At 39.6% G+C, this 25,349-nt stretch overlaps 1 protein-coding gene across 15 annotated transcripts in view; it reads left to right on the forward strand.

The window, feature by feature from the left end:
• Positions 1-25,349, forward strand: part of rbfox1 (RNA binding fox-1 homolog 1) — a 1,583,823-nt gene that overhangs the window by 1,259,953 nt on the left and 298,521 nt on the right. For 12 of the 15 annotated variants that reach the window (XM_063058997.1, XM_063058996.1, XM_063059001.1 and 9 more), the window contains one exon: positions 18,766-19,008. In XM_063058997.1, the coding sequence (XP_062915067.1) occupies positions 18,766-19,008 (243 nt within the window). Of the gene's footprint in view, positions 1-17,397; positions 17,515-18,765; positions 19,009-25,349 lie in introns of those variants that run through there. The other 3 variants (XM_063058999.1, XM_063059000.1, XM_063059006.1) reach the window with 1 other exon arrangement.

The raw sequence follows: 25,349 nt of genomic DNA on the forward strand, positions 1-25,349 counted from the left end.
AGAATTCTCATGGAATGGAACCCTCTAAATAATGCCAACCCAATAATTTTAAGGTGATTAGAGAAGAGCGTAGGGGGAGATGCCAGAGCTGATTTATTTACACAGAGTGGTGGGTGTGTGGAATGCCTTGCCAGGCATGATAGTAGAGTTGGAAACATATATTAGAGGCATTTGAGAAACTCTTAGATAGTCACACGGATGAGAGAAAAATGGAGGGCTGTGTAGAAAAGAAGGCACAACATCATGAGCTGAAGGGCCAGTACCTTGCTATAATGTTCTATGTTCTATACACAATGTTCAAAAACCAAAAGTTAAATCAAAAGTAAGCCTGAAGACATGCTAAAAAGACATGCTAAAGACATGCTAAACAGTAGTATGGGAGCACATCTAGAAGGCCCTGCACCTGCAGTATCAGTCCTTCTGTCTGCTGTTGTGTGATACTTGCTCGACCTCGAGATCCTACAGCTACTAAACAAGGACAATAAGCAGATGCTGCTAAATGCCACCATGCAGAAGATGAGAAGGGCATTTAAGTCAATTCTGAGTGACCTCTGGTGCTGCACACTCTGCTGCAGATCTAATGTCATTTTTGAGATGGACCGCACCAAGTCCCCAATTACAAAGACTTAGATGACAAAGTTTTCCACTTCTGGGAACAACCAATATTTGTGTTGTGAACACAAGACTTCTATCCAGATAGCAGACAAATTGGAAATATGCCTTCACTAACCCCAGAGGTCCCACAGACACATTGGACAATTCTCAGCAGAATTTAAACTGCCCATGGACTTTCTGGCCACCTGCTTCATAAATGGAAGGTGTCAGATGGCTCAAAGAGCAATGTGGCGACAAGATCCAAACCATGACACACGTCACATCAACTTGCCAATTAAATCTGTTGCAGGAGGCATCTTCTTCTGGCCATTTGGCGTGCCCTGAAGCCATTGTCCTGATTGACAGACTGGATGTCATTTCACACGAAAGAGATGTTTTGTATCAAGCTTTTGTAAAAAACAATGTTTTATACAATCAGGCAGAAAATTCCGAAAATAATAACTGGTAAAAAAAATGTCTAGTGAAATTCTACAGCTACCCTGCTAGCTAGCAGCTGAAAGCACTTGTAGTGATGTTTAATTAAACAAGAGCCATAACAGGAGGAAGACTTGTGAAATGGCCATAGAGCTAATCCCCTAGCCTTGATAGCTGTCCCTGTGTGATTGTGATTGATGAGGTGATTGTTCTGAACATCTTCATTTGCATTCTTGCCTAATACCCGTAGGCAGAGGTGCTTTGTATTATGAGATGAGAATTCACTCTTTCTGCAGGCTAATGTGGTAAAGGAATGAAGAAATTGTGAAGAGGGATTGAATGGATGATCAGGGTGAACACATTAAGCAATTGTTTCTTACAGCCTGCAAGTAATCTCTAAAATGATGTGGTTTTTGCAGCTGTGTAATTCAGTACACCTTCTTAAAAGTTTGCTTTTTGCATGCTTTCTTTTCAAATCCATTATTTTTTAAGAGTTAGAATAAACAACCTAGTGGTTAATGTTTTACAAAATGAGTCATACATTATTCAATGATTCATATACAATAATACAATAAATATCATGTCTCTAGGTCTTGGAATATTAATAGGAACAATAATCAATAGAGTGAAGCAATATTTCACAAATATCAAGTTGATATGTTGGTACCAGTATGCACATTGGAAGTCTTTTATTTAATTGTTGGGTCATTTTTAGGAACACAGAAGTCACAAGTTCTTTCACATAATATCAACCTCAGGCATAGTATTATAAGAATGCAAAATAAATCTGCTTGTCCATTACCCCAACAATGTGCTACAGCCTTAGATTTAAAAGCGAAACCAACTATATCAATACTTGCATTAGATACATTTCTGACTTCTACCAGAGAGACAGCAATTAAATACCAATTAAGGCCGTTCTGATCAGAGCTCATTTTACACAGGTGCCTTCTGACAGCTCAGAGCTCCACTGCCAGATATAATTTGTTTCCATGTTTACACATGAGTGCCCTCATTTAAGTTTACAATCTAATTTTAACTAATTTTACATTTACTTTAAAGAAAACATCACATTAAAGATAAATAGACTTTTACAAATAGGGTGGGGTCACATGAGAAGCTTAGTGCGTATATTCTGATTTTAGATAATAATGTAAATTAACTGACAACTAAATAATTGTCTAAAGAAACCTTAACTGAATACTCTGAGCAAAACAGGTCTATAATTATTCTGTTTCAGTAGATCTTTCTGGCTGCACTTAGTTCTGACTTCTCAAAAGAATACTTTGCTTAAAGATCAAATCAGGGTTTAAATAAAAAAAGGAGTATTCTCATATTCCATCACCAAGCCTTGACTTTGAACTCCAGCCCCTGAGGTGAGAAAGTATCTGGTGCATTAACAGCTGCACTGCCCTACATCACATTGAAAGTTGATGCATTAGATTGGAAATGTGATTAAAGAATTCAAAGCACCAACAGTGATTTGACTGCAGTATAGTTTACAGAGAGAGGCTGATGATTTTCATTCTCTGAAGCATTCCTCTGATCTGCTTTCAAGGTCTAAGAACACTGGAAGTAGAAGCAGGAGTAGGCCATAATTCCCCTCATATCTGCTGCTCTATTATATAAGATCATGGAAAATCAAGGCCTTAGTTCTACTTTTCCTGCCTGTTCCCCATTACATTAATGACTCTTGACCAAAAATCCATCTCTGCCTTAAATATATTCAACCGTTCATCTTTCACAACTCTCTGAAGTAGTGGATTCCAAAGATGTACAACCCCCAGGAGAAGGTATTCCTCCCCATCTCCATTTAAATGTTTAAGCCCCTATTCTGAAATATTGCCTGTAGTTTTCAATTATCTAACAAGTGAGAAATGCTTCTAAGCACCCTCCATTTCAATCCCTCTAATTACTTCCCGGATAGCGGGGCGGAGAATGTGTGGTGGGGTGCAGATACATCTCTACCAAAGGAGGTGTAAGGTGCTCCTTCCCTCCACTAGCCTGCAGGTTATCCTTAGGCAAGGTGTAGCACCTGCTTAGCACCCCCTCCCACCCCACAAATCAGGGTTACATGAAGCCATGGGAGCAGGTGGTGGATGGTCATGTGAGCAGCTGCTGTATAGCGTAAGTCCTAGTTATGCGACCACTGACACCAGGCAGACAATGGCCGAACAGGATTGATAATGGCTGGAGTCACGTGTCTTATAAAGACACTGCCCAGAAGAAGAAGTTAGTCTTTAAACTATTAAACATGGAATTATGTATCTATAATTATATATGCATCTATAGCTAGCAGACAGAAAAAAATTATTATTGAATAAAATTTCTTCAAATAGAAAAGTGTAGCAAAAGATATGGTGTAACAATCAATAAATCTGTAAAAAAAAATTGCCAGGAAGAATCGTGGTCAAAGACCATGATCAGCTACGTCATATGGCACAGCACCTAATGATGATAATGATGATGAATTATTTCTTATTCTCTTAACCTTCAATGAGTTAAGATTCCATTTCCTCAAATTTTCTTCATGTCAATTCCCTCGCATCAGGAATGATAACTGGAAATCAATTTGAATGAAATTTACTTAATATTCAGTTGATGATTTTTAAAAATTTCCACTTTATATTTTATTGGAGGACGTCAATTAGTTTTCAATTCCAAGTTTAGCTTGCAAAACTATCGGGGCTCGTGGTAGTTAGTAAATTGGGTCGTACAGTGTTTGTGCCTTAAGCACACCAGGAGTGCATGGAATGGAACTGAATGGTGAAGCCACCCAGTTCCACTGGCATTCAGACTGGGATCTGTGACAGAATCTAAATCCTATGCTATGCTTGACTTTGAAAATTTTCACTCTTTGTTATAGAATTTAACTGACACTTCAGTCACTCAACAAAGTAAGCATTGAAAAGATACGCAGGTTGGATTTCCTTCTGTAAGGGAAGTTGCCTAATTTTCTTTTCAAGTTAAAGAACAATCAAATATATTTCTTTAGAGCCAAGCACTCTGACCTCTTGACCTTCCAGTATTCCCAGTTCCATAGTAATGCAGCTTAATGGTGTGGGGTTGACAATGGAATAATTCTCAGCAAAATATATATTTATATCTTTCTTGGTATTTTATTGGTTGTTAAACTGTATTCTATTTGAAGAAAGTTTATTCAATAATAACAATGTTTCTGTCTGCTAGCTATAGATGTATATAAAATTATAGATCCATAATTCCATTCTTCTTAGTTTAAAGACTAACTTCACCATGCCCCTGGTAGGTTGAATCACAATTCAGCAGGAGTGATATTCTTATCTCTGTCACCTGGATTGTGCCATAAAATAGGTCAGGAATAGGTCCAAAATAGTACACGCAATGAAGGATTGATTTCCCATTAAGTTGCTGCTAGTACTGATTCTTAACCAGAACAGTTCATGTGCCCAGAACTCCGACCAAAAACAGGCCATTGTGTCATCGAGAGCTCTGCAGATAAAACGATAGGGCCCCCTACAAAGTCCTCACAACAGCAACTTCATATGTTGTACCTAGTGGCCAGATGGATGGGTACGTGATCCACCTGAAAGCCTTTCTGCCCCTTAAAACACAACTGATGGAATAGATTGTGGAGGTGTGTATGCTTTCAATTTTTAGCTCAAATTGCAAGCTTTTAATTTTACTGTGACTTGTGCTAATCAGTAAAATTCATAGCACTGTCAAAGTTTCAAATCATGCAAATGGTAGAATGTACAGAGTATGCAGTTAATGGGGCCAGTATTTGTACTATACTTATTTAATACTCATCTTGCTCATTGGACCTTGATATTGGAGTTAATATTACAGTATGTAATAATTACACATTAGCAAGTTGACATTTAGCTTCAAAGTTCAAGTTCAAAGTGCAGTTTGTTATGATAGAATGTTGAGATTTGTCTCCTTACAGCCAGCTACAAAACAAAGAAACCCAAAAGAACCCATTTTAAAAATTGTCAAGCTTTGGATGTGCAGAGAGAAAAAAAAACAAATCGTGCAAACAATAGAAGCAGGTAAATAGTATTCAGAACTGAAGTCCATGAACGAGCCCATCCACAGACATGAAGCCTCAGCTTCATTTCGGCGCAGAGCCGAGTAAACATCGCAGAACAGCGAGATGCACTGGCCCTTCCCTCGCCTCAGGTCCTCACACCCTGTCCTTTCCAATTTAGCCCAGAAATCGTTGTCTAGACATTGGGTTCTGTCACTTCGAAACGCTCTGAGGCTCAGACCTCGCCACCTTGATTTGGTCTGTACCCGATCTTTCAAATTTGGCCTGGCCCTTAAATTGATTGAACCTCAGGCCTTTGCTTGCCCTTGGCGACACGTCCACTACTTCTTCTCCAATGCCTCGTCTCGCCTCAGTTCTGTTGCATCAAATTGCCTTCAGTTCAAAGGGAAGCTACAGGCTATTGTTTGTGGTGATTCTTCATCAGAAAAAAATATGATTAACAAATCATTTAGTTGTATTCTTTGTTTCATTCTCCACCAGCAAGTAGTTGCCGAGCTTCACTGGTGCTTTCTTAAATTAGAAATACCATCCATTAATACACACTCTACATTAGTGCTATCAGTTACTTGCAGGTTTGTGGGAGAGTGATTTAAAGTGGTTGGCCGATTAGAGGCAGTTACTTTGCTATATGGCATCAGGGATCAGGAAAAGCAGTGACTCTGGAGATCTCAGGTGCTGAGATCAACTCTCTGAAACCTGACTGGAGTCTTTATCTCTACAATGCAGAGCTGGGACTCTAATGGTCATTGTGCTGGGAGCTGAGCATAAGAAGTGGAAGATGAAGAAGCTCACGGAATGCCTCAACCTGCTAGAAAAGGGGGGAGAAGGACCCTCAGTGGAAAGACCTATCACTATCTCAATGAATGAGAGTTTCACAGAGGGTTTCTACAATTCCCTCTCACTTGTCTGTAAATTAGACCATAAGCTATAGGACCAGAATAAAGCCCTGCTACTTGCTGTGGGGAAGAAGTTAACTACAGAGCAGGGACAAGAGACATTTGCTGGTGGTAGTCAAAGTCTTGGAATTTTTTTGCCTCAGGTTCCAACTGTGAACACGTGCAACAACTCCCAAATCTGTGTTGCACCACTACATTTGGAGAGTTCCTCAGGCTTTCTTCCTCAAGAAAACCAAGCCTATTTCATTCTTTTCTTGTAAACACAGCTGTCATCGCTTTGGAGAGGAATTGGCAGGAGTATAAACTCTCCAATACTGAAGGCAGCCATTGATGGCACCTATAGGGGTGCAGTTCAAACATAAGGGTAGCGTGTGCTGTCATTAAGGATTCTGCACTTGAACCTGAAATACATAGGGAGAAGCTATGAAAATTTCATCTCAAGGTAATCTGGTCAACCATCATATTTTGAGGCACCACACCAGATCATTGACTACCATCTTATCCTCTAAAAGACCTGAGTACTTACTTAATGAGATGCATATAATTCTAAGAAATATCATTCAGCTGGGACCATTGCATAAATGGCCTTCAATACAGTAGATGAAGACTGTCAAAATTTTTTGTTGAAAATCATTGCATTTTATACAACTTGGCACTAAAACAGGCCTTGACTTTACTAGCATCTGAACAGCAGAAAGAATATGTTCGTGAGAAAGAGGGAGAGGAGGAAGACCATAAAGGACTGAGTCAAGATAAGGCACTTCCTACCTGTGCTGTCAGAGATTGTTTGGTGCTGTTGCATCTCCACAAGAATCAACAGGCCCTGTCTGACCCAATCAGCTTAGCATTTCAAAGGCCAAGAGCACAGATAATGTCAAACAACACATATGCTTTTTATATTGCGAATGACTACCATACATCATTTTTAAAAATCATCCATAAAACAGACACATCAATAAATCACACTGATGGGCTTGTCATTTTGTGCTTAAGTTGTGCTTTCCCAGTGGCTGTTGTTGGTCAGGGAAGTCTGCTGGCTGAGAGTGATTGAAGTTAAAGACGGTTTTGGAGGATGTTTTAGAGAAAGCAAAGCCAAGTGCAGTCTGTATATTCCTGCCATACATTTCATGGCTTTGGGCTGGTTAACAAATCGCAAAAGCAGGACCAGGAGAAGGGCGGTGGTTGGAAACCAAATGTCATCCTCAGGAAGGCAGAACTTTTGAATTCCACAGGTCACTGCCTCTTCTCCAGGATACTGTATCAACAATGCTAATAATTTACTGGAAGTCAGGTTTCTGGGCAGCAAAGACATGTTTAAAGGCCCATTCAATAATGGTATCAAAATCATGATGGATGCCTTTATTTTCAGTACTGTTACATGATGGTTGGGATCTCCTATTGTTGAAGTGGAAACATTGAAATTTAATGCAGAGCAGGCAGCTGTTTAGCCATGCTAGCATAACAGTTTGCCAGCCTAAGAGAGAGGTTTGATTCCTCTCCTGTCTATAAGGAGTTTGTATGTTCTCCCCGTGACATTGTGGGTTTCCTTTGGGTGCTCCAGTTCCCTCCCACGTTCCGAAGATGTACGATTCAGGTTAGAGAGTTAAGGCCATGCTGCATTTGAAATAATCCAGAAGATGTATAGTTCGGGTGGTTGATGGTTGATGGTTGGGTTGAGTTGATCTTGACCTTGACAATTTACTTGTAAATATCAGCAGTGTGCTGATGATGTCTTCTCACATGGTGATGAAAAGTTTGCAAGTACAAACGTAAATTGCTAGGATCAGAGAACAGGCATGTTTTGTGGTTGACATAAGGGTAGTGAGACCCGTGGACTGCCTCTCACAATCCTCACTCATTTGATTTGAATAAGCAACACTTTTCACTGCATGTTTTGGTGTACATGTGACAAATAAAGCAAATCTTTATCTTTTGCATTGAGCTCATGCCATCATCTTTGCTATGTTGGAAGGAATGAGTTCCTATTTTTACCTAAAGCCATGTGCAAGCTAGGAGTTGCTTTTCCAATCAGAACCTCGTTCTGTACTCTTTTACATTGCATTTGAGCTTCTGGCAGACTAGCAAAAATACACAATATTTCATAGTGCATGCCCACAACCTCCCACTGCAGTGCTCATCTCGGCATTCAACAGCTATAGCATCACCCTTGTTATTGGCACTTACGCACAGTGGGATGTCGTATCAAGATGTTACCCCTAGACTATACTCTGACTCATGCAGTGTCAGCAATTGAGCTGATATTCTGAGTCTTAGATCGCGATGGGGAGACTCCTGCATCTTTTGTATTCCTGAAGCAGAAATGAATGAGATTGTGCTAAATGGAGTGAAGCAGGTTGGGCAGAACAGGGTAGGGCAGGGTGGTTTTGGAGATGTAAAAACTGCAGCTTTTCAGCATGTGCAGCCTGGAGATCAGAAAATATTATGGGATGAAGTGAATGTGGATATAAGAGTAAAACATACTATCACTCAGTGTTATCTACAGCAACTGTTTCTGTGTTGCATCTTCAGTGAGGGCTATGAACTACTGGAGGCAAACTTAACTCCTGCCAGTTTACTATTGCTGCTGGTGAATGAGGGAGAAATGATTTCTCCGGTCACATGAAATGTGTTTGAGTGATGTTCCTAAAATGGTTGAATAAGTGGGAGTGTATAAACTGAGAAGTAAACCTAAGGTTGGTGAGGTGATACATTTCTGATTGTGTAGTAGAAATTAGAAAGTTATATCTAAGTCCTACTCATTGAGATTGCTTTTAGATGAGTAATTGGAAGTGACTTACATCAACAGTAGGTGAGGCCAGAAGTATCTGGGAGGGGGAAGAGATACTTCACTGAAAGTAACCACATGTGTTAAGTCACTAAACTTAAATATGCTGTACTGTACTGTATCTATATCTTTGGGCTGGGTGCTCAACTTTTGTTTACACTTTGGACTTTCCACCAAATAAATTGACCATATGCTTGGTAGCTTTGTAACTCATACTGTGCATACAAGGTGTCTCTCCCTGCCACCATCCACTTCCACGTGCTAAGTACTCTGTGGGAAACACAGTGGGATCGGAGTAAAGCTTGCTGTCTGCTCTCTGTTGGCACAGCAGAATACAACACTTCCAAAAAATTTAACTTTCAAATGTCCTACTAAGCATTCTCTTCAACAAAACTGACCAGTCTATAGAATAGCCTGCCCCACCTTTTGTGGCAAAATGTAAACTCTTATTTAATAAGTTTGGGCTCAATTATCATCCACTATGTCCAGTGAGTGCGAGCTTCTTCTGAAACTAGGGAACACTTAACAATGCAGTTAATGCCAAGCTTGTATCTTGAACTTAAAAATAAAGTCAGGGTGCAACTAACTCACATTTTAAACTCTGCTACCTTTTCCAGTTTCTTCCCTTTCAGTCTTTCTCTGTCGCTCACTGGTATGTTCTGCTTTGTTCTTAACTAACTTAAGAATATGATGCTTATACCTGAGAAATATGGGTAATGGGAATTCATAATAATTACAAAAAATAATTCTTTAAAATATTTCAGTATAGATTATTATACCAGTCAGAATATATCTGCATCAACTGGACCTTTAAATGGGATTCAATGTAAACTCAAGCTACATTTGCACAGCTTTGAGGATGGAATAATTGGGGTGGAATTTTAATATTTTGCTGACAGTGTCCATATAAACGTAGCTGCAATTTCAGCCGTAAAATATTGGTAAATTGCACTCTTGCAGATGGTGGATGTCCAAATATTTTCCAAACTCCAGGGTATTTGATGGATAATCTAAGACAGATTGCACTGAAACATTGGTTTACAACAACTGTGGAACATGAAACAGCTTGTGAAATACTGCAGTAAATTAACCAAAAGATACCTGCCAGGGGAGTTGTGGAGGCAGGGTTTAAATTGGGGAAGAAGACTTGTGGCTGGTTCTAACAGCTGGTCACCTCTGAGGCTTTGACCCAGACATGCTGACATCTGCTTTGTGTTAGAGTAGTTTAGCATCACAACTGGAATGAGGTCCTTCTCCTAAAATTACTTGCTTTAACATCAGTAATTTTGTCTTTATGGTTATTACATCTCTTCTCTTAATTTCCTATACAATCATCCATAACTGCTGCAGTTACTGATAGAGCTTGAAAGCAAAAGGAAAATGTGCACTTCTAAACTGGATAAAGGTCAGATTGGCTGAGGGTTAATTTAATTGAGATGTTTAAAGCCTTGACAGAACCAGACAGGGTGAAAAGACCATTCCTATTTCGTTTATCAGAGAAATCAATAAGTACTAGGCATCTCTTTAAGACGATAAAAAGGATTAATAGGAATTGAGGGAATAAATACATAAATCATCTAGAATTTACAGCATAAAAGGGTGGCAAAGATAGAAAATCTCACATGGAAAAGTGCCTGAATGAGGTCTTGATGCATCACAGCCTAAAAGGCCATCATTTGAGAGAAGTGGGATTGGGCCGTGTATGTCTTTATTAGCTAACATTAGTACAATGAGACAATATCTGCCTCTTGCACCATAACTTTCTTTAATTCCATGAGTGAGATAAATTCTTAAAAAAATTACTTATATCCATATCATATCTTTAATGTAGCAAAAAAAATCTGATGATGTTTCACAGATACAAGTTTATAGCCAATTAATTGTGCCTGTTAAACTTGAATAAGTATGCATATTGCAAAATTTTGCAAGCTGATAGGCGAGTCTCTGATCAATAACAAGATGATTGGATGTTGGCCACAAATGCCAGGAACCAAGATTGGCATGTGACATCTATATTTTGTCCATGAAGAAACATAATTTTTAATGCATATAAAATTTATATTTTCGAAGTTCAAAGTAAACAAACAAATAAGCGATAAATATTGAGAAGATAAGATGAAGAGTCCTTGAAATTGAGTCCATAGAGTTGAGTGAAGTTATCCCCTCTGGTCAAGAGCCTGATGGTTTAGGGGTAATAGCTGTTCCTGAACCTGGTGGTGTGGGTCCTAACAGAGGGATTGTCCTTGATGATGCATGCTGCTTCCCTGTGAGAATGTTCCATGTAGATGTGCTCATTGGTGGGGAGGGCTTTATCTGTGATGGACTGGGCTGTATCTGCTACATTTTGTCATCTTTTCCATATAAGGACATTGGTGTTTTCATACCAGATTGTGATGAAACCAGTCAATATACTCTCCACCACACATCTATAGACATTTGTCAAAGTTTTAGATGACATGCTGAATCTTTGTAAATTTCTCAGAAAGTAGAGGCGCTGTAGTGCTTTTACTGTAATGGCACTTACGCGCTGAACCCAGGACAGATCTTCTGAAATTAAAACACAGAGGAATTTAAAGTTGCTGACCCTCTCCCTATGAGGCCTGGCTCATGGACCTCTGGTTTCCCCCTCCTGAAGTTAACAATAAGCTCCTTGGTCTTGGTGACACTGAGTGAGAGATTGTTGCTGTGGCACTATTTAGCCAGATTTTCAATTTTGCTCCTATGTGCTGACTCATCGCCACATTTGATTCAGCCAATGACAGTGATGTTATCTGCACACAAATATGGCATTAGGGCTATGCTTAGCCACACAGACATAAGTATAAAGTGAGTAAAGCAGGGAATTAAGCACACATCCCTGGTGTGCACATATGTTGATAGAGGTTGTGGAGGAGATGTTGTTGCCAATCTGAACTGACTGCGGTCTGTAAGTCATTGAAATCATAAAATGATATTGTGACAGTTAGGATCTTTACTGCATATATGTTGGGAGATTGAAATTATATATAATTTTTCTGGCCTCAACTTCATCTTTGGATGTAGCATAACATTATTATATTGAAGAAAACTTAATTAAAACCAACTGTATCAATGTCATTGGCTGGCCTTAACACAAAATCTACAATACATTATTGTGTCTTTTGATCTTGGCAGAAGCAGAAACATACACCAGTATTACATTAGAAGACCAATACCTTCAACAGAGGCTATTCAAACCAGATCTAACCAAAGTTAAATTATTTTTAATGGGGTCGGTGTTTAATCTTAGCAACAAAACAGAGAGAAATCAGATATAAAGCACAAAACTCTTAATCTAGTTCCTTCATAAAGCATCTTTTTAAAAAATAATTTTCCACAATACCTTGGTGGATATCCAGGGATAGATGTCAAACTTTTTGCTGCACCAAGTATTGGAGGTAATAATGTGATCCCTCCCAAATGGAACCATGCTGGAGACATCTTTAGTAAAACTGTAAGGGAACAGGCCTTTCAGCCTGCTAAATCTATATCCACCATCAGGCACCCAGTTTGATGAACTGATTGACTCTTCCAGATTCTGCAACCACTTGCACACTTGTGATAACTTACAGTAGCCATCAGACCTATCAATCCATACATCTTTGGAATGTGAGAGAAAACCACAGAAAGGAAAGAACAGGCAGCACCATGACAGCATTGCAGGGTGGGGTTAGGAAATCATGACTGGTAATTTGGTAAATTTGTTTACAATAGGCACATGTACCAAGTTACAGTTCAAATAAAAAAAAACTTTTTTTTTGCATACTGTTCATTTGGATCAATTCACTGAGCATTGAGCAGTGAAAACAATAACCGAGTGCAGAATAAAGTGTAACAGTATAGTGCAGGTAGACAGTAAGGTGCAAGGTGAACCCAGGCTGCTGGAGCTGTGAGACAGCTACTTCAACATCTGTGCCACGGGGTAAGGTACTGTAGAAGTCTGTGAAATCTGTAAGGTATAAAAGTGATGCACACAGATATGGGAAAATGGATGAGTGAACCACTTCAGCATTATATGAGATCATGGGGATCATGAAAGATTTGTCGTACAGACTTAAGAAATTGGCTCTCGCTGCAAACTAACTTAATTAAAGCTACAAATTAAACAACCTCAAAAAATGAAACCAATTGTCACCTTGTTAGTAATGAACTCAAGCAATGTTTTATTGATATTTTGCTCCTTTGGCAATATAGCACAGGGTTCTATGACTGACCATGTTGCAAGATCTATCCTCTGACTATGTAATGGCCTTCACCCAGAGAGAAGAGGCATTTGAGTGAATGGATTCATTCAGAATTTCCCTGCTGATGCAGAATGGGATGATGTTTAAGCTGCTAATAACTGTAAGAAATTAGAAAATTAGATAAATGAATGAGATCTCTTATTTGATATTTCACACAATGTTTTATTGATTGAAATATAAGTGGTAGTGTAGTGGTTAAAATGCAGGACTATAATCTGAAGCAATGGATGAACAATGCAAAGATATGCATTCAGTGGCCATTTTGTTCTGTACACCGGTATACCTGCTGGTTAATGCAAATATCTGATCTGCCAATCATGGGCAGCAATTCCTTTTATAAAAGCATGTAGGCATGGTCAAGAGGTTCATTTGTTGTTCAGGCCAAACATCAGAATGGGGAAGAAATGTGATCTAGAAACCATAGAAACCATAGAAACTACAGCACAGAAACAGGCCTTTTGGCCCTTCTTGGCTGTGCCGAACCATTTTCTGCTTAGTCCCACTGACCTGCACATGGACCATATCCCTCCATACCCTCCCATCCATGTATCTGTCCAATTTATTCTTAAATGTTAAAAAAGAACCCACACTTACCACCTAATCCGGCAGCTCATTCCATACTCCCACCACTCTCTGTGTGAAGAAGCCCCCCCTAATGTTCCCTTTAACCTTTTCCCCCCTCACCCTTAACCCATGTCCTCTGGTTTATTTCTCCCCTTGCCTCAGTGGAAAAAGCCTGCTTGCATTCACTCTATCTATACCCATCATAATTTTATATACCTCTATCAAATCTTCCCTCATTCTTCTACGCTCCAGGGAATAAAGTCCTAACCTATTCAACCTTTCTCTGTAACTGAGTTTCTCAAGTCCTGGCAACTGAGTGACTTTAATTGTGGAATGATTGTTGGTGCTAGATGGGATGATTTGAGTACCTCAGAAACTGATGTTCTCCTGGGCCTTTCACGCATAGCACTCTCTAGAATTTACAGAGAATGGTGCAAAAAACAAAAAAAAAATTCAGTGAATGGCAGTTCCGTAAGTGAAAATGGTGTGACGGGACCCTGAATTACCCCTATGAACTGTGCTCATTTACCCCTATTAACTGTGCTTTTGAAAAGAGAGAGAGAGAGTTATTTACCACCAATAGGTTGTTTGTAAAAGAGAGAGAGAGAGAGAGAGATGAAGATTAACGGTTGGACTGTCACTTTAAGGCACTGGAAGTCACTTTGGATTTCTACTGAGTTGGAGTTGGAGACAGCACCGAGCAGCTCGTAAGATCTATGGTGACTGAAGGCGGTGTTATTTAATGGACACTCGATGTTATGATTTATGGCAGGTTGTTGACACTTTCTTCCAGGATTTTTGCCTGCTTGCATTTCTTCACAGAGAGAGGAAGGAGGAGTTATTTGAATGACAGGTGGTACCCAGTATGGTGAGATAAATAGGAGGTCAGATGATACTGACCTCAGACACATGTTTGGACACTGAATGAGCATTGTTGTGCCCGCAGGAAAAGTGGGTTTTGGAGGATTGATCAGGCGGATTGATCCATCGCTCTTGCAGTGGAAGGGGGAAAAGGGTTGACTGGTGGGGAGTTGTCCATGTGTCCACCCTCACCTGGGGTATAGCTCCACCACAGAAAACCCATCCCCTTTGTTAAAGTCACAGTCGGTGACTTTTAAAGGATTTTGAAGGACAACAAGAAGATCGACAGCGTCAGCTCACCTGAAGACTCAAATCACTCCATCACTACTTAACTCAATACCACGAACTGAACTGAACCGAACTTAACTCATCATCATAAGACTATATCGTTTTACCCCTAGACCTAAAGAAGCTTGGTTTTTCATACATATGTTTTCCACACTTACTGATATACTTACTCATATATATAATCATTGCTAACCTGTTTGATTTATTTACATTTATATTACTGTATTGCGTAGTTACTAACAAATATTATTAGTTAATAGCAATACTGGACTCCGAAGTGTTTCCCATCTCTGCTGGTTCTTTATTCCCATCACGGGGTTCGTGACAATGGCCAGTAATTCAAATAACTATGCGTTACAACAGTGATGTGGAGAAGAGCATCCCTGAATGCACAACACATCGGTCTTGAAGAGGATGGGCTACAGCAGCAGAAGACCACACTGGGTTCCACTCCTGAACCTAATAAAGTGGCCACTGAGTATATATTAAAGTTCAACTGTGTAACTAGGGAATTAAAATATAGTTTATAGACACTTGTTCAGCTACAATGTTGCTCAGAGACTGACAGACTTGAATATAGAAGCATCAGTACAGGAGCATTGCACTGAGGTATAAAGTCAGCCATGAATGGGACAGCAGCGATGAAGGGCCATTTCTCATATTGCAATTCAGTTATTGTGCAACTGATCTATTTTTAACTGAAGTTACTTCGGCTATACCTGTGCAATTGGCTGTTTTATTTAATCTTGAAAATGTTCTATAAATTAAGGACTCAAGTCTTTCAACTGCACTTAAACTACTTTTCTGCCTATTGTGGTTACTTTTCAGTTTACATGTTCTGTCTCTGTATTAGTCTGTCAAGGCAGTGTTCCTTCATTTTTGTGTTGTGGCTGCATAATTGGCTATTTCTGCTGGTATCAAAGACTTAAAGGAGCTTCTTTGGAAGCAAAGCTGATCCCTTTACAACCAAGCTGGTGAAGGGAACTCAATCAATGCATCGATGGACTTTGCATTACTCAGTACAGGAGCTACTGATCCAATCTCCATCCTAGCCAGGAAATCAAAATGTTCTTACCATGCGTTAAGGTTATGCAAAAGATTCATATTGTTGATGTTTGGAATCATGAATGAATGATGCAACAGTTTAAATTGATATTTTCAAAGGAGAGAGAGAGAGAGAGAAAAAAACACGAAGAAATTAATACAAAGTGAGTCAACCACTGTTTCATTCCTAGATGATAAATTAAATTTGCAGTATAATGTATTACAATTTTGATCATAAAGTGTGAGTGGTCATGCAAATCTATCTTATAGTGATTCCAATTACGACCTAGCTTTATCTGTCATGTAGCTAGCCATGAATCCCTGATATATAAAGGATTGCCCAGCTCATAAAATATACGCATTTTTAAAAAATCTTTATAGGTGATATTGACTACATAAGGATGTCAGACAATAAGGAGTGGGAGTAAGACACTTAGTCCCTCTGCTCTGCCCCTTGGTTGACCTGCCTCAGTTCTTACCTTCTAACCAAGTTTCCGCAGCCCAAATTTCCGTGATCTTTCCTGTGTAAAAATAAGGATGAAAAATGTAATTTTCTGCAATTCCATATTTGAGAATATTGCTTTTGTAAGTAACTGGAGCACTGTGTCCAGTTCTGGACACCACAGTTTAGGAAAGGTTTGAAGCCTCTCTCGAGGGCATAGAAAGATCAAACAGAATGAATCAGGGCCGAAAATTTTACTGCTGCGGATACATACACTTAAGAAGCTGGAAATGTTCTTTTGATAGCACGGGAATCTGAAAGAGGTATTTAAAGGAATGATTGTTATTGACTGAGCAGGTGGAGAAAAGCTGTTCCCCTGAGAGGCGAGGTCGAGAAAGAGGGGATCTAGAATGAAGTTAAAGGGATCAAAGGTGGCTTGAGGGAAAAAAATTCTCAGCAAGGAGTAAGAGACTGAAATCATTGCAAGGACAGTAGTAGAGGTAGATTCAGTTGTATTGTTCAAAGAGGAGCTAGATAAGTATCTGAACAGAAAGAATTCTTAGGATTCTGAAGAGAATAAATGGATATAAAGAATCAGCATAGGGCTGATGGGTTGAATGGCTTTCACCATGCTCCAACTTTTCTGTCATTCTACACCGCCCATGTGTATTTTTTTAAATAAGGAAGGATGGAGGGCTAGAATCTACCAGTTTACTGTATATTGCTGCATCGGAAAATATTTCCACAGTTGCTCGTTCTTATAAGTGTGATAAATTAGTTATGGTAATGCAGTGCTACAGCAATGTCTGCATTTGATCATTGTATTTCTTCATTAATAACATTTGTATCTAAAGTGACTTGAAGCAGAAATAGCGTTCTGCTTTATTTTGTGTGAAAGCATGTGACCATAACATGAAGCATGGAAAAAAAATACTCTTTGCTTCAAGCCTTAGTTAAGGCAGCCAAAGAATGCAGAGGCTTGCACGCTGCTTTGTGTTACTGTATCAAAATGTCTGGCAGTTGTTAGAGCACTGTATCTGGTAGCAGTTGTCAGAGGAGTGGCCTCTTCTGATTAACTGGGGTAAAGTCTGGCAGGAAGACCCATATGTTTCAGGTTTGGGAGTAGTCAGATGTTGAGTGGGAGGTCAAAAAGAATGCATAAGTTCACCACCCACCCACACCCCCTCCCCAACATACACATGCTCACACACGCCTTCATCCATAATTAATGTTTGCTTTTGGCAGATGCTTTAGGGCCTAGTATTGCAGCTTATAAGTTTATGGAGGAAAAAGAGAGCAAGATGGTGCAGCAGGTATTTTTATTTCTCTTTTCTTTTGCTTCAGCTTGTAGATTTGAGGCGGGATGGAAACCAGGGATTGTCTGAATTGTGAAACTGGTGCCAGTAGCGCAGGTCCTGTGTGAGAGACTCTGCACAGGAGAGAATCGTCCGTACTGTAAGCGCAGCAGTGAATCTGTGGTACTGCTTTTGGTCTCTTGGTGTTCAGCAGCATTACAGAATACACCATTAAGGCTCAGTAATGCAAGCGTGGCAGCAGGTTTTTCTTGGAAGCTCTACAGAGTTGCGGGATTATTGTTCATTTCACTGCTACACAAGGGAATTCTGCTATCGCGGGTGAGCCCTCATTGCTCTCCCGATGGTATGGTAGTTTTATTTAATATAATTTACATCAACCTCGCAGCCTTTCAACGTAAGCTGCAAATCCTTGGTGTTTGAATGCTGACACTAAGTGTCTTGTGTCCTTACCGATTGTCACAAAAATCCAACATAATTGACTGCAGAAAGCAAAGGAAGCTCTGAATCACTTTTTTGAAGATCGGCCACTTAGACCTTTTATGTGGCAGAAGAGTTTTATGAAGCCTTCAGAGCTGTGTCAGACTGATAACTTAAAAGGGTTTTTGAAAAAAATATGTTAGGTCTGCATAGACTTCGATGTGATTAGCCTGGTTTTTAGTTATATGATTGCTCGCCTTCAAGCTGAAAGCAATAAACTGGATTTTTAACTGCGCCACGTAAAGCATATTTTCGAGCTAAATGTGGTTTTCATTAGATTTGGGCCAGCACATTTAGCAAAGCCTGACAGTCTGCCACCCTTTGTTCTTCTCCTCTGCCGCCAACAACTACTTTATAAGGGATTCCAAGCCCCAAAGCAGCTTAAAAAAAACCTGATGACTTCAATAACAAACCCCACAGTGTCAGATGCTGCTGAGACATCACACTATAAACAGTTTCACATTTGTACTAAACATTTGAGTTTTCAGCTGCATGATGCTGTGGGTGCCGAGGTAATGTGTGAGAATTTGGTGCTTCTAATTAAATGTTGGTAGTAATTATCACAAAGTGTGAAAGCATGAATATTAATTAGGGGTGGGGGCTGGATTGAAAGCATTGATGATGTTAATTAGAGTCTGCAGGGTCCACACAACAGCTGTTTCATGGCTGAGGGAAAAGACAAGTGTGAGAAATTAGCATGTGAACTACACCTGGAAATGAGTTTTCCCTGTCTTTAATTCTGTTCATTTTATTCTTTCCTCTGATCCACAGGGTAACCAGGAAGCCACAGCACCCCCTGACACTATGGCGCAGCCTTATGCGTCAGCTCAGTTTGCTCCACCTCAGAATGGGATCCCAACAGAATACACAGCTCCACATCCCCATCCAGCCCCGGACTACACAGGCCAGACCACAGTCCCTGAGCACACGTTAAACATGTACCCTACTGCCCAGACACACTCAGAACAGAGCGGTACCGACACAAATGCACAAACCGTGTCCGGAACAGCCACAGTAAGTGCCAATTTTCTACTTTTATGTCCACAAGTAGGAGCCACAATATTTTTGGGTTGTCTGCATTTTATTTTGGTATTTACTAGTTAATTAATATTGGCTGAATTCATTAATGTAGGAAGATCTATTGATTGTGAATTGGAGTTTGGATATCACTTTTGTCTTTACGACTGAACCATGTTTTGGCATTTCAGGTTATAGCCAACACATACCTGATTGAAAGATTGTACCTTTTGTTAAAAAAAAATAGGTTGTGATAAGAATGCCAAGGTAGAAGAACCATGGCTCATCTTCTGCACAGAAATTGCACCATAATGATTTTCACATTCTTGAGTCAGGTGTGTGCAACTGTATGTAGATGTTAGTCCAACATTGGTCAGAACAAGTGTGCCTTCTTTATGTGTTGTTACTTGAAGGTAACCTTGGGTTACCTCTGGCTTTATGACCGGCAATAAAATGATACCACCCAGAAAGTTTGACTTTAAGTTTATGTTTAACAGCCAAATTCTCCCTGGAGAAATGGGCAACTTTGAGTACCAGTGCTCTAAGCATGTTACTTGAAACACATTGCAGTCAGTCTGACCCTCTATAGTTGTGATATGCTTGGTAGCATTCAAAATGGAGCTGGACAGACCATGTGTGATTTGAGCCAAAGAGACATATTATTTTTATTCTATAATAAATTTCAATCTTTTATTAATGAAGTTTTTATTATAAGTGCATTGATATTAGACCAACAAGAAACTGACATATTGAGGTGACGTGTTTAATTGTTTACCTTGCAAGTAAGGAAGTACATAAGATACTTCATCTGGAAGACTTGGTCATATGAATGAGAGAGAGTCTGCAGATGCTGGAAATCCAGGCAACAGACACAAAATGCTGGAGGAACTCAGCAGGCCAGACAGCATCTATAGAAAGGAAATACAGTTGACATTTTGGCCCAAAACATCGACTGTACTTTTTTCCATAGATGCTGCCTGGCCTGATGCTGTTTTGTATGTGATGGTCCTATGAACTTCAAGTTTCATTGAAGCACCACCACCATTCTGCCCTCACAGATATTTGCTTCAGTCAACAAAGTCCAAAGTCCAAAAATATGCTTATGTTTTTTCATTATCCAAATCATGACAACAATATCAACAAAACAATGCTTTTGACTTATGGTCAAATATGTCACAATGACCATGTCAGGATATGTTGTACTAAGGTATCAGAAGGTATACTTTGTCCCTGTAAGGCAGAATGATATCTTGTTGGATGCAGGAAAGCCTGGGCTGCTGATGTGACAGCTTGCTGTATTTTATCACAGTGCATCTATTGAAAGAGCATATGGAGATTAAACATAGTACTGTGAATTCAGTTGATCTTACAAGGATAAATTATAGCTTTCTGCCTCCATTTGTTCCTACCTTCAGACATTCTGCACAATGTTTATTTTATCAGTGGATCAATTGTTGTTCAAGATTTTCCATGTTTCCTTACAACAAAGAATGAGGCAGGTCTCTATGTTCAAGCCAATGCAATGTCTTTCAATGGTTTGCTGAGTGAAGTGATGAGGACTCAAGGGAGTGAGTTTGCATTCCTTTCCTCCCCACTCCACCCCATGCATGTGATACTCCATCACCTTCCTGAGTGTCACCAACACAAGCTGTCAAAAAGTTGGTAAAATATAGTTAACAGATAAAGACATTTGGCAAAACCAATTTCTGACCCCAAAATTTGGTGCCAACCCAATTCCATGTCATTGAAGTGGCACAATTAACTTTGCTTGGGTATTATTTTAATCCATCCTACACATCTAAAACAATTATATCCATTATAAACCAAGAACACGCAGCTGACAAAGGAGTACACCTCTTTAAGTGAAGTTAGATTTCAATTGCAAACTGCAATGTCACACTATCTAAACTAAACTGTTTAGATAGGCAGAAATTTACAAAAGCAGAGTGAGCTGATCATAGATTAACTATATTCTCCTGCCTACAGTGGAGGAAAATAGATAATTTAAACAATACAAAGAATTGATTATTTCACTTGATACTTTAGTACTTTACAAATCAGCGCTTGAAGGTGCATTAGGATTTTCTGAGACAATTTAAAGAGTTCCTTTTTAGATCAGCATATAAATGTGATTATTAAGAAATATGGCATAAAACATTATACTAGCAGAATCCCAGAAAGCTGAATTTCTCTGCATCAATTTTAACTAGTAAGCCAAAAATTCTTTTCCATAACACCACATTATAAGGTGAGAATTAGGACATGGGAAGATTGAAATTTATTCAGAATATACAATTGCCTGGCCTGTGTGGCAACTTTTAACGATAGATAGTGCAGGTTAAATCAATGTACAGAAATTTGCTGAATGCTTGTTGTTAAAGAAAGTTGAATCATTCAGTTAGATGCCGGTTATTTCTGATAATTCACATGTTATTTCAAGTTGCATAACTATCTTCACCTATTTGGGCTAACTTAGGAGCAATCCATCAGTGCAAAGAGCATTGGAATGAAATGTAAATAACTTTTAATAGCAACAGTAAGATTAAATGGTGCTGGAAATATATGCAGATAAAGCTACAAATGTGCAGTGAAATAAATATTTCAAACTTAGCATGCTATATCCATCAGTCCTTGGTTTTTCCTGATGAAAATTCGACCTATAGCCTTGAACCAATAGAAATGTCTTGAGCTCTGAGTATGTGTGTTCCTTGCAAATACACAAAATGCTGGAGGAATTCAGTAGGCCAGGCATTATCTATGGAAAAGAGTACAGTCGACATTTTGAACTGAGATAGTTCAGCAGTAACTGAAAAAAAATGAGGGGTAGAGTGAAAAAGTAGGGGAGGGAGAAACACAAGGTGATAGGCGAAACCAGGAAGGAGAGAGGTGAAGTAAAGAGCTGGGGAATGGATTGGTAAAAGGGATACAGGGCTGGAGAAGAGGGAGTCTGATAGGAGAGGACAGAAGGCCAAGAAAGAAAGAAAAGCTGGGGAGGAGCACCAGAGGTAGGCGATGGGCAGGCAAGGATTTAAGGTGAGAGAGGGAAAGGGAGATGAGGAATGGTGAAGGAGAGGGGGGTGCCGTTACTGGAAGTTTGAGAAATCGATGTTCATGCCATCAGGTTGGAGGCTACCCAAATGGAATATAAGGTGTTGTTCCTCCAACCTGAGTGTGGGTTCATCATGACAGTGGAGGAGGCCATGGATGGACATGTCGGAATGGGAATGGGACGTGGAATTAAAATGGGTGGTCACTGGGAGATTCCGCTTCTTCTGGTGGATGGAGTGTAGGTGCTTGGTGAAGTGGTCTCCCTATCTATGCCGGGTCTCACCAATATACAGGAGGCCACATTGGGAGCAATGGATACAGTAGATGACCCCAACAGACTCACAGGTGAAGTGTCGCTTCACCTGGAAGGACAGCTTGAGGCCCTGAATGGTAGTGGAGGAGGAGGTGTAAAAGCAGGTGAAGCACTTGTTCCGCTTGTCAGGATAAGTGCCAGGAGGGAGATCAGTGGGAGGGACAAGTGGACAAGAGCGTCATGTAAGGAGCAATCCCTATGGAAAACAGAAAGTGGGCGTGGGGGAAGAGGGAAATATTTGCTTGGTGGTGGGATTCCTTGCACAGCTGCATTAAGACTGAAAACATTTTTTACGGATGAAGAAGACACGTGATAACATTCATCCACTGCATACTCATTTTTGAGAACGTTTCATTTAACTGCACTATTTCATAAGCCCTTAGGAGACATAGTAGGTTGTTTTTGATTAGAATGGTCGGCTCCTAAGATTAGATTTGAATTATTAACTTTATATTTGTTTCAAAAAAGATAGGAAATTGTACTGCTGAATCCCAAGCAATACTTTGAACATCCTTCCAATGTTACATTGTTTTGATCTTCTCAAACATATCTCTCAAACTTTGGTTTCTCGCTATAATCTCACTATAATGGGGTGTATTCAGTCTCAACAAAATGTATCCTTGAAAGGGAAAGAGGTGGGAGAATGAGGAGTGAACATAGCTTCTTGAAAGAAATATATTGGAGACCATTTGAATGTGGTAACATCAAGTAAGATTTGAAGAAAAGGTTGAGGAAACAGAATGGTGCTTTAAGGAAGCAGAATGGAAGTTTTACTTTAAGCATACTATAACTCCCTGTATTGTACTTTACCTTTTGTTCACATGATTTTCAGTTTAGTCATGCAGTCACTCGGTACTGCAGTGCAGCAATACTTTCACACAGGGCTCCAAAAGGTAATCTCAACAACTATCGCCAGCCAGTTTAACGTTCATAATGAGGAAGTCTGTAGAAATGCAATTAAGACCAGAATTACCAGTCACTTGGATGAGAATAGATAAATTAATGGAAACCAACAGGAGTTTGTATAAGAACTAAAATGAGGAGATAAAAGTAGTTGATGAGGCTATTGGAATTGAATCCTAAGGGAAATCATGATATTGTCCGCAAAGCTAGGTCAAAAGATTTGGACTTTTGCTGAGAACTTCTGAACTTATGGAAATAAGTATGGACAGTTCTGCATGGAACTACTGACATAAACAACAAACTCCAGCCTTTTATGCTTTTAAGGCTACTTTACCTCAAGGGAACACAAAAAAATGAAGATTCCGCGTTTCTGTCCTGATGAACGGTGAAAGGTTTCAGCCTGAAGCGTCAACTGTTTACTATTTTCCATAGATGCTGCCTGGCCTGCTGAGTTCTCCCAGTATTTTGTGTGCATTACTTTGATTTCCAGCATCTCCAGGTTTTCTCTTGTTTGTGATTCAGCATGCCTATGTGGTTAGATATTTGAAAATGGCTTGACAAGTTAGAAAAGCAAATGGAAAAAGTTTCATGAATTGACGGATGTAATGGAAAAGCATTGGAGTCATGATGAACCTTTTTCAAATTGGTTGGTGGTGAGCAGAGTATTGAATCCACTTATGGTCAGCGTATTACAGGAAGGATGGGAAAACCTTGGACAGAACACTGAAAATATTTACTAAGATGGCTCCAGAAATGAGGAATTTCTCAGGAAAAATTTAGAGAAATTTGACTGTTTCCTTGAATCAGAAATACTGAGGCTATGTCCACACTAGACCAGATAATTTTGAAAACACCGGTTTCGCGTAAAAACAATAGGCGTCCACACTGGGCATTTTTGTAAATACCTCCGTCCACTTTATAATGGGTATTTGGGCAAATCTTCTCCTACTGGGCATGCACAGGACACATCTACAGAAAACAAGTGAAGAGGAAATGGCATACTTGGTGCAGTTTACCAAGTTTGTCCAGTTACAGACTAGAAAAACTTAAAAGGAAATTGCCAAACGACAGACAGCTGTTGGCTCTCGCACAGGAGGGCTTAAAACTAAAAAAACAAATACTGGAGCGTATGGAGGCAACTGACAGGGAGTTCACAGACAGTATGACCCTGCTGCCAACGAACATTGAAAAACTGACTAACTCTGTTGCGGAAGAATTTGCAATGATGAGGTATATGATGGCTCCCTCCCAGGACTTTTCACTGCCGCAATACCAGCCTCACAGCCACTACAGTAGCTGCACATAACGGACACACAGACCCCCGGGTGGCCCCACCAATATCTTCCCCACTCCCAGAGAGGGGTCACCCTGGAAACATTTCCTACAGCCATAGTCTCTTCACCGATGAAAGGGACGACAGCTACAACTAAATGCAATAAATTGTTACTGGGCAAAAGTGAAATTTGCTGTTACCTCATTTGTTTGCCTTTACTTTTGCCATGTCTTTCTGAATTATTTTGCTGTATTTAACGTGTGCAATAGAACGAGTTACTGGGCAAAAGTGATTTTATTTTTACTTGAGTAAAAGTGAAACTTACAATTTTCCTTTTTTTGCCTTAACATTTTCATGTCTATGTCAAACATAAGCTACTACTTAAAAATGACATTTTGGAAGTAGTGACAATTGCAGTAATTGAATGTTTGCGCAAGCAATACATTAATAAAGCAACTTGTTAAATGTGTAAAACATGCCTGCATCAGTGTTATCGTATTTCCATACAATGTTACATTAGGCTGTTACACATCTATTGTCAGATATTGTTGTGGTGTTGGAGGTTGCGTTCAAGAAAACAATGAAATGCAGCGCTGTTCCGGCACATTGTAATAACGTTTTTAAAAAGCTCCGGTTATCCCGTACACACTACCACACCCAACCGGCGTTTTCAGATTTAAACACTCTGGAGAGCGTTTTAGAAAAGCTCCATTTTTGGGGGAGGAAAACGCCATTTCAGTGTGGACAGGGGGTCAAAACAAAGAGAAAAAGCTTTGGTTACGGATTTATCCGGTCAAGTGT

This window comes from Mobula hypostoma, chromosome 9 (genome assembly GCF_963921235.1).
Source record: "Mobula hypostoma chromosome 9, sMobHyp1.1, whole genome shotgun sequence".
In the NCBI taxonomy this organism is placed as follows: domain Eukaryota; kingdom Metazoa; phylum Chordata; class Chondrichthyes; order Myliobatiformes; family Myliobatidae; genus Mobula; species Mobula hypostoma.